At 36.7% G+C, this 11,056-nt stretch overlaps 1 protein-coding gene across 1 annotated transcript; it reads right to left on the bottom strand.

Moving 5' to 3' along the window:
- Positions 1 to 3,542: 3,542 nt before the first annotated feature.
- Positions 3,543 to 9,170, bottom strand: LOC128987407 (uncharacterized). The gene is made up of 2 exons (XM_054408236.1): positions 9,074 to 9,170; positions 3,543 to 8,640 (listed from the first exon to the last, which is right to left on the bottom strand). Exon 2 carries the CDS (start codon positions 8,586 to 8,588, stop codon positions 3,543 to 3,545), a length of 5,046 nt encoding a protein of 1,681 aa, XP_054264211.1. The 5' UTR covers positions 8,589 to 8,640; positions 9,074 to 9,170.
- Between the last annotated feature and the right edge of the window lie 1,886 nt (positions 9,171 to 11,056).

The following is an 11,056-nucleotide window of genomic DNA, read 5'->3' as shown; positions in this document are numbered from 1 at the left end:
TTTACATTACCATTTAAATCTTTGTATATCAGTGCGCATGTGCTTGATGAGAAACTAACTTTTGAACACCATATTTTAGAACTACACTCAAAATTAAGATCACAAATTAGAAAATTATATTTTCTACGAAATTTTTGTAACACTTCACTTTTACGAACACTTTATTTTGCATTGATAAATTCAAGATTACAATATGCCTTGCCTTGCTGGGGAGGTACTTACAAAACATTATTAGAGAAGATTAGAACAACTCAAAATTTTTTCTTGCGAATAATTCTCAAAAAACCTAAACGAACTAGCTCTTTTCCATTATACCAACAGTTATGCATTCTACCAGTTCAACATCTTTTTATTTTTAAAGTCCTGAGATTGTTCTTCATCCGGAGTGGAAACAGAGAAAATATAATTCCAAATCATCCTTACAGTACAAGAAGTTTTGCAAATAAATCTATCAAATTACCCAAAGTAAACAAAACTTTTTTCAGACATTCATTTCAATACTTGGGTCCAAAATTTTACAATCAGCTTCCGCTTCATATTAAAAATTCAACAAATTTCAAACACTTTTGTAAAAGAACAATCACTTGGCTTAGTTCTCAACAGGATGTAGGTTATCTTGCCAACTCTTTGGTATAAGATTGTGTTACTGTTACCTTATTTTATGTGTATTTTGTTAACACTTTCTTAGTTTAAGTTTTGCCCAGATGTTACAGCAGGCGGATAAAATATTTGTCATCTGATGCTAGGCTCAACAATTAATTATTTATTATGTATGATTAACCTTTTAACTGGCCACACTACTTGAAAAAGTGACCAGTTTACATTTCTCAACAATTACTATGTTTGTAAAGTGTTTTGTAATATGGGAAATAAATTCATTTATTAATTTATTAATTTATTCATGTTGTTTATGAACAGTTAAATTCAACAGCAACTTAATTTAAAGTCCAACATTGATCAGGACTGAAGTCAGTAGGAGCAGCCTGCTTGAACATAGAAACACGAAACACACGCTAATTTATAGAAACATTTAAACATTTAAAAACAATAAAAACTAACTTTATCATTTAATTTCCGATTTGATTACTAAACGCTTTCATAAATTTGCAAAATTTGACAGTTGGATATTAATAATACTAAATATTTTTAGTGTAAAACAACAAATACATCCTATAAACATCCTGGTATGCACAAACTAAAATTAATGAAAAAGATAATAATTATTGCTCCTTACCACTTCCTTACCTAGCTGCTTATGTAAACATTACTTATCCAATTTATGCACTAACAGTATAGCCCAGTATGTTTTATAAAGATACAAAATTAACTGGAAATATAAATGGTTTAAAACCTAAGTAACTCTAAACAGCCAACCGTCTTTGTTTTCTTACAGTATACCTAAATCATAATATCTAAATTGTGTTTAATCTTGAGGAAGACACATCACTAAACAAAACACGTACCAATTACTTCTCGTAACAACGTCGTAAAGCAAATTGGCATGCGAAATGAAACAATCGAGCATTTAGCGCACGTCTGTAGGTGGAATAACGGACATCTGTTCCCGCCAATAACGAGATCCAATAATATAAGTGTCCGGGTGACAAGAGATAATAAAGACGTGTGTCGTGAGAGGGGGTGGGGGAGGAGAGTTGCTAGGCGACGGAATGGTCAGTCTTGTCCATCACCGGAGTTGCTATGACGACACCTTGCAAGGCGACGTCACTCAACTTGCAATGTAAACGCTGACTGCAATGTGCTGTGCACTTAAAATAAGAGAATTGGTATCAAAGTTGTTATAGCGTAAAATGGAATCGAATTATATACATGTTACAACACCATTATGTATCTACATATATACTTAATACGGTGAAAAGGTGTCTCTTTTCAGCCGTTACAGTAAACCAATTTTTACGATTAACCTTGAAGTGAGTCGTATCTCTCTATACGTGAGCTAACAGAGGGATGAATGCTAACTAATGGGATAATTTCTTTTAGGGATTTACCTCTTAGGGTTTGATTGATTTCACTTTCAAGGGTTCAAAAATGATAAAAAATTTTCTTTATATCGGTTCAATGTGAATTAGAATTTAACATCTGTTCCTTTATAGATTTTTCAAACCAAAGTCAGATTGTAAACTGGTGGAAAAACGGGGTTTTAACAGTACATTTTCATTACTCGGGCGTAGAATGACTCTTTTCTACTTAAGTCGAATTAAGTCCTAATTTGAAAAAAATTTCTGAGCTGTAACGGGATTACGAAATTAATTAGGTCTTATATTATGTCCAACAGCTCGGAGGCTAAAAAATAGTTTCAATTATTGATTAGGCTAAGTAGACTTACGTATGCCTATTGACTTAATACCTTTTATTGTTAATTGAATTCTAATCCATTGATTGCAGCCAGTTGTGGTTAGTTTAAGTTTTGAAGAAGACTTTGCTAAAGTCTCTTATGTAAGTCGAATATTCACATCAAGCGAGTTTAATACTTAATAGGTGGTGTACAGCCAAGGGACGCGTTGATTTAAACCAAATGAACTACTGATCAATTATGTCATCGAAGATGTGTCGATTTTGTCTGATTTACATACCAATCCCACTTGTAAAGTAACAAAGGAATCCACATGTTCCTACATGAGTCCATGCAACAAGTAAAAGATAAATTATATGCCAGTACCTATTATAGCAGTTACTATTTTTTTTTGTGTTTTAGTTTTAAATCAGGCGATTGATAAGTTCTTCCTGAGGCACTGATTGGTACAGTTGATTGTTATTTTATTGCCACTAGGTCCTAGAGCTATAATATGAGCAGTTGAATGTATTTGGGGGGTAAACTTCGATATGGTGGACTGTATAAAAAATGAGGGATGTGAGATATATTATGTTAAGATCAGCTTTAGAGACACACTGTGAGCACAAAATAATAACTTTTAAATAGGAAGAAATGTGATTTGGTACCTTCCTTTTTACTGAAGTGATGTCTAGTAGACCGTTGACGCACTTGATGTTTGCTGGCCAGCTTTCGCGTACGCGACCGGTAGTTGCACCAAGAACAGTTTGAATACAGTTTTTAACTATTCAGTTCACTTTTTTGTTAGGTGTGTCACAAATAAATACATAAGATAAACATACGATAATATAAGTTCAATTTATATGCCACAAATAGAGTAGGGGAATATTATAATACAAAACTAGGGAAAATGGCGAGAACATGATGCCGGGTTGAAGAGTACATGAGGAATGGGGGGAATTGCCAGACATCACGTGACAGGGCAAGGGTCAGAACAAAATATGAATGAAGTCTGGATTCACCTAGGTTGCGTAGATGCTTGAATACGGAACATGCCGCCCGCCTTGAACCATACATGGTTCAACAGATTCATAAATTGATTCATTGACTCATAAATGGGCACAAGTAATACAATGTAGATATATATACACAATAGATAATGATGACACACCTAATTATAAAATATGATAAATATGATAATTATAAATATAAATAAACATGAAATAGGACATTAAATAGAAATATTTTGTGATTAGGGGAGCAGGTACACCTTGGTAGCAGGGCGACAGAAGATTCCTCTCGAAGTCTTGATGGAGACAACTCGAACGATGCCATCTGCTCCAGGTGATGTCTTCACAATGCGACCAAGAGGCCAGAGAAGTGGTGGTGTTTTTGGGTCATGGATAATGACTAAATCACCTACTTCAAGATTCTTGTTTGGCTTTATCCACTTTTTCCTTTGTTGAAGCTGGTGCAAATACTCTTGGTGCCACCTTCTCCAGAAGCGTTGATGTAGAGCCTGAACTGTTTGCCAATGCTTTAGTCGATTGTCAGGAATATCGGATACATTTACTTCAGGTACTGCGACAAGAGATGTCCCGATGAGAAAATGACCTGGGGTGAGTGCTGTGATGTCAGATGGATCTGCTGATAGAGCTGTTAGTGGACGAGAGTTCAATACTGCTTCCACCTGCGTGACAAGGGTTATCAGCTCCATTAGTGTTAGAATTTGATCTCCAATTACTCTCTTGAGATGGTACTTTGAGCTCTTTATGGCACTCTCCCAAAGGCCTCCTTGGTGAGGCGCGGCTGGTGGTTGGAAATGAAAATTAATTGAATGATCGAGGGCGAAGTTAGTGAGAGCATCTTGAGTATTCCTTTCATCAATGAAATTCTGGAAGGTCTTATTCAGTTGCTTGGAGGCACCGACATAGTTCGTTCCACAATCAGAGTATAGGTGAGCACAAAGTCCACGACGAGAAACAAATCTTTTAAGAGCAGCAATGAATGAGTCCACTGAGAGATCAGTTACAACTTCCAAGTGCACCGCTTTTGTGGTAAAGCAAACAAATAGGCAGAGGTATGACTTAAGCTTTTGAGAATTCCTAGTGGTGTGTACTTTCACTTCAAAGTGACCGCTATAATCCATGCCAGTATGATAGAATGGTCTTACAGGCCGTAGTCGAGTTTCGGGTAAGTCTCCCATAAGTGGAGGTTGATTTGTAGGTTTCAACTTAAAACATCTTTGACATTTAAAGATTACAGATCTGATTACACTACGAGCAGATAATATCCATACTTCTTGAGTGAGGATCGATTGCAGCAACTGAGGGCCTGCGTGTAAATATTTGAGATGATAGTGCATGACCAACAGTTTTACAACATTATGAGATTTAGGTAACAGGATTGGGTATTTGGCATCTTGAGTAAGGTTTGAATGTTTCAACCTACCGCCTACTCTTACCAAACCGTTATCGTCAATGTAAGGTGATAACCGAGCCAGTCTTAAGCTGCACTGAGTGCCCTTTTTCAGAGCTGTGATGTCATCCTTGAAAGATGAAATTTGAATGAGTTTGAAGAGATTCATTTTAGCAGAAGAGATCTCTTTATAACTAAGTTGTCCAGCTAGTCGGGCGTTCCCACAAATATTATGGATGAATCGTAGAACATAAGCAGTGACATTTACAAGTTTTCTAAAGCATGAGAATTTTTCAAGTAAATCAAATCTGTAATTTTCTAACTTTTCAACGTTAACTAGGACATTCAAGGGATTTGGTTTGACTTCAAGAGTGTCTTGATCAGTGATTAAACTGAATTCGGGCTTTGGCCAAAGATCTGATGACAAGTATAACCATTCAGGTCCCTTCCACCACAATTGGTGGCTTAAGAGTTGAGATGGGGAGAGTCCTCGGGTTGCACAATCTGCTGGGTTGTCTAGGGACTTGACGTAATGCCATGATTCAGGAGAGATTAATTCTTGTAGTTCTGAGACACGGTTGGCCACATAGACTTTTAAGCGATAGGGGTGAGTGCGTATCCATGTAAGAACAATGGTAGAGTCACACCAAGCATACATCGAGTCAATCTTAATGTGGGACGAAAGAAGATTTGAACAGTATTGCAGGAGCTTTCCAAGTAGGTGAGCACCGCACAGTTCGAGACGAGGCAGAGATACTCTTTTTAGTGGGGCGACTTTAGATTTGGCCATTATCAGATTAATTTTAACATCATTCGATAAGTTGATCACACGGAGGTAGACTACTGCAGCATATCCTTTCTCCGAAGCATCGCTGAAACCATGAAGTTCTGCAAGCTTATGAGTTGAGGTAAAGATGTAACGTGGGATCCTTAGGTTTTGGATCACGGGTAGTTCTTCTAAAAAGGAAATCCATTTTGTTCTTATCTCATCTTGAATTGGATCATCCCATTTTAGACCTGTGGTCCAAAGATATTGAATGAGTGTTTTAGCCCAAAATATTACAGGTGTGAGAAATCCTGGGAGATCATAGAGTTTAGCGATTGTTGAGAGAATCATTCTCTTGGTTAGCAAGTGGCCTACTTCAACATTCTTTACTTTGTATGAGAGCATGTCTGTCTCTGGGGTCCATCTTAAACCCAATACACTGTAGAAGGCCTCACTACCATCAGTCAACTCCACTGGTGATTCTTTGTGTTCGACTGGAATCTGATCCAAGAGTTGGGGTGCATTACTGATCCACTTACGGAGTTCAAAACCGCCTTTAGACAGCAATGTTTTCAGTTCATTTTGAGCTGACATAGCTTTATCGAGATCTTCAGCTCCAGCTATAATATCATCATAGAAGATAGACTTGGTCAAGATATCAGAAGCTTGTGGGTATGGTTGACCTTCGTCCAAAACTAGCTGGTGCAAGGTTTTGATTGCAATAAAAGGGGAACAATTAAGCCCATATGTAACTGTATTGAGTTTGTACGTTTGGAGTGGATCATCTGGACTAGCGCGCCAGTATATCATTTGATAACTTTTGTCCTTATCAGAAACCAAGATCTGACGATACATTTGACGTATGTCACAGGTGAATACAATTTTATGACATCTAAAATACAATAAAACATCACTGATATCATTTTGAAGTTTGGGACCAGGCATGAGAATGTCGTTCAATGATATGCCATTAGTAGTTTTAGCGCTGCCGTCAAAAACAACACGTATTTTTGAATTTGGGGGATTCTCCTTGAAGACACCGTGGTGAGGCAAATAATAGTATTCAGAGGTGGGAGGTTCTTTACAAATAGTCATATGACCTGATTCAATGTAGTCATCCATAAATTCAGAATAGAGCCTTTGTAACTCGGGTTGATTAGAGAATTTCCTTTCCATCGAGCTAAGTCTCAATTGTGCTTTGGTACAAGATTCACCAAGAGGGGAATGATTTGGTTTCTTGGGCAGCTCGATTATGTAACGACCTGAGTCATCACGTCTATGGGTGTTTTCAAAATGTTGTAAACAGAGGGTATCTTCCTCAGTCTGAGCCTTGATCCGTATTGGGGGTTCTTCTAGCGTCCAGAATTTTTGAAGTGAATTATGAAGGTCCAAATCATGAGTTGTCAAGAGTGAGATGGGAAATGTGTTTGATGAGTTTCCTGCTACAGAGGCTACAGGAGCGAGGCCCATCACAACAAAACCAAAAATGGTTCCAAGAGCTTGAGGTAAATTTTGTCCTAATCTATGCTGTTCGCCTGTGAGGGTTAGGGCAAATAAGTCTGCACCGATAAGTAAATCTATCTCTCCAGGCTGATCGAAACAGGGATCGGCTAGGATAAAATGTTTCAAAGATTCCTTAACCTGGTGTGAAACTGGTATCTGAGGCAGGGGTGATGTGATACTACTCAAAACCATACAAGGATGGTTTTTAGCCAAAGGATTTCCATTGATCGCAGACATGTTGACATGTACGATACCTCTAGAATTAATAACTGCACCAGAGATTCCTTTTATTTCATCATGGAGTCGAGTACGTGGGGCGTTGATGAGTTGAATAGCTTTCTCTGATATAAGGGTAAGTTGGGCAGCGGAGTCAAGCACAGCACGGAGTACAGTATGTTGACCATGTTGTGAAGAGACATGAACTAAACATGTACCAAGAAGGATTGTGGTTTTAGTTGGATTGAGTTGACTAGACAATCCTACAAAAGCGTTAACGTTTGTAGAAGCAGTAGGATTAATAGTTGTTGTATTCTTTGAAGATGAATTAGGTGTGTAGGTCTTATTTTGAGGAGACAGCTTAGTTTGATAGCTTGACTGTGCCTGAAGTGAACTACGTGTGGGCTCATGCAATAGAGTATGGTGATGTTTGGAACAAATCTGACACACTTTACTTGAGGGGCAGTTGAGTGTGTTATGAAGATAACCGAGGCAGTTTGTACAAATCCTATTCTTGCGAATAAACTCAGATCTTTCACTCACACTTCTAGCTAGGAAAGCTTGACACTTGTATATGTTGTGATCTGCAGCTTGACAAAATCTACAAGAGTTGGTTGTGGCGACAAGAGCAGTTTTTGTATGGTTGGTGAAATGTGGCTTACTTTCACGCGTAAACTTATTAGGCCTAGTTATGTTTGTAGGACACTTTAGGCCAGTGGAATACTTTGAGGTAGATGGTGAACTGAGACAAATACTAGCACCTTCTAAACGTTTGAATTCCATTTCAAGAAAGGTCATTAAATCATTAACAAGAGGGATCTCGTTGTTTAAGGCGCGAGAGTCTTCAAAAGATTTTCTAATATCAGCTGGGATCTTCTTTAAAAGTGTTAAGACTAACAGGGTGTTTTCAGTTGTAATGTCATGATTTAAGTTTTTCAAGGCTTGAGTATTTTCCTTATATACAGTGAGAAATGATTGTAAGCTCTTAAGCGAACCACTAGTAATGGGCGACAAATCCAGAATTTTTGTAACGAGCTGAGTGACAATACGTCTCTTGTTTTCATAGCGATCCTTGAGAAGTCGAAGGGCTACCACATAGTTTTCAGGAGTAATATTAAGACTCTTAACCAAGTCTAAGGGCTCACCACTCAGGGCACTAAGCAAATACTGAAACTTATTCACTGGGGAGACAGAATTATTCGCATTGACAGAGGCTTCAAAAATATTATAGAAACTAACCCACTCTTCATAGTTACCACTAAATTTAGGCAACTCAAATTTAGGCAGGCGCAGAGAAGCTGGAGGTGGAGTAGGTGTTACAACAGGTTCAACTGGCAAAAGAACTTTAATGTCACTTATAAGGGCTACATACAAGTCAGAAAGTTCATCATGCATTGAAAATGATTCCTCCTCATCACAATCAGAAGCAGGGTCATCAGTCACAACTCTATTAAATAAAGTTTTAAAGTCAGTAAATAGATCTCTGACCTCCTCATTATAATTGTGTAAACGCTGTATATTAGCAGGAGTCAATTCTTGACCTTCAGTTCGAGGAAGTTGGTTTGACAAATATTTATTTATTTTCTGAAACCTGTTTTTAACAAGTTTTGCTTTTCTTTGTAGGGTAGTGAATCTCATCATGAACAAACAAATTAAATAACACACAACAAGAATAGATGAGTTTTCATAAAATAGCCCAAAATCTTAAATTAATAATGATCTCATAAATCTAGGCCTACTGAAGTGCATAAATCAATTTGCAATTCAACTTCAATAGTAAAGTGAAGTCAATTATCAATTTGTTATTATCACCAATAATCTCTGTTGACAATAATATTTACAATAATGAATAAAGAGAGCATAGCAATAACAATAATTACCAGTTTTCTCCAGTTCAGGACCCTTTTCAATTAGTATTTGATTAAATAAATAATGTCTTCATTTTTCAACAACATAAACAAACTTGCAGGTTATGTTGATATGTTCAATTCAATATCGGGTTATATTTAAACAAACAGCTGATGTAGATGAACAGAGTTTTGATGAGTTGAGTTTTCAGTTTAATAGCAGACAGGTGATTGGTTCGTCCTCAGTTCCACCGTTTCACTAATCTTGCAGGTTATTGGTTGCCATGTAGCGCAGAGCGATCTGTTGGCGAAGTTGAGAACTACCAACTACCAAGGTGTATCGCAAAGGACAGAACGTTGTTGCAAAATGGCGGACAATGGGATAGAATATTTCAGGGAAATAACTACTAACTAACTTTGCAATTTTATTTATACACCCAAATAATAAGGCTGAATTGATTGTGAGACCTTATTATTTAAAAGGATTTTATGGATGAGATGTGAATAAATATTCAATCCTAAAAATGTTCTACGCTTGATTTATTTCAAGACAAACTAGGTAGGCCTAACTTGACGTGATTTAGGTGGCAGTGACAAAATTGAACATGAAAATAATTGTCTGGTATGAAACAGGAATGGACATTAAAATTGTTCGTAATAATGTTTCACAAGACAAAATATTACCAGTTAGGGATGTGACACTGATCATAAACATTCATTTGAGAAATAAATTATTGTACTGTACTGTATCAATTATATTTTAATTGGCAAATGTAATCCGGGTCGACAGGACCAGCGAATGGGGGGTAAACTTCGATATGGTGGACTGTATAAAAAATGAGGGATGTGAGATATATTATGTTAAGATCAGCTTTAGAGACACACTGTGAGCACAAAATAATAACTTTTAAATAGGAAGAAATGTGATTTGGTACCTTCCTTTTTACTGAAGTGATGTCTAGTAGACCGTTGACGCACTTGATGTTTGCTGGCCAGCTTTCGCGTACGCGACCGGTAGTTGCACCAAGAACAGTTTGAATACAGTTTTTAACTATTCAGTTCACTTTTTTGTTAGGTGTGTCACAAATAAATACATAAGATAAACATACGATAATATAAGTTCAATTTATATGCCACAAATAGAGTAGGGGAATATTATAATACAAAACTAGGGAAAATGGCGAGAACATGATGCCGGGTTGAAGAGTACATGAGGAATGGGGGGAATTGCCAGACATCACGTGACAGGGCAAGGGTCAGAACAAAATATGAATGAAGTCTGGATTCACCTAGGTTGCGTAGATGCTTGAATACGGAACAGTATTGAACCCTTTACGTGCAATATCAGTTGTTAAAACAAGTAGTTTTCAGTCACGCTGCACGTAAAAACCCTACACTGGAGTATGTAAGAAGGATTGTTGAATCCACGTTAAGTAACTATGTTGAAGGCACTGTTGCGTATCCATTTTGGAGTATATTTGAATAGCAATGAATAATTTGTTTGAAATATGTATTTTAAGTGTATTGTTTTATTTAATCGTAACAAATTGTATAGCATGAATAAATTTATATAACATTCATATTTTAATACTTTTCCTTTCATAATGTATGGTTCACTGATACATAAAGTAAAGCAAATCATCTATCACGAAAATCTTCTAATATTTTTTCGATCTAGAAATGGAGAAAGAGAATAATCTAACGTGTAGACGGGAAGTACAGTAAATAACAATAAAGTTTGATAAAAACGATCCAGAAAATCCAGAGAAACACGTATCAGTTTTATCACTCACTCGCAAGTCGAGGAGTGGCAACAGCTTTGAGTATACGAGAAAAAATGGCGAAGGAAACTGTGCCATGCACATTGCACAGTCAGGGTAGTTGGTTTGATTCCCAGCAGATTTAGCTGAAGGTATATAATTATTATTAACTTATAGCTTTAATTAATTTAGCTATGCTCCCTTTTAAGATAAGTTAATTTTTATCAAGAAAATGCCAAGTTGTAGTTTTTTAAAT

The sequence above is a fragment of the Macrosteles quadrilineatus genome, unplaced genomic scaffold (assembly GCF_028750875.1).
Source record: "Macrosteles quadrilineatus isolate MER2022 unplaced genomic scaffold, UCM_ALF_1.0 Scaffold_2__2_contigs__length_208266976, whole genome shotgun sequence".
Lineage (NCBI taxonomy): Eukaryota > Metazoa > Arthropoda > Insecta > Hemiptera > Cicadellidae > Macrosteles > Macrosteles quadrilineatus.
The sequence above is the reverse complement of the archived record's forward strand: the minus strand, read 5'-3'. Positions and strand labels throughout refer to the sequence as shown.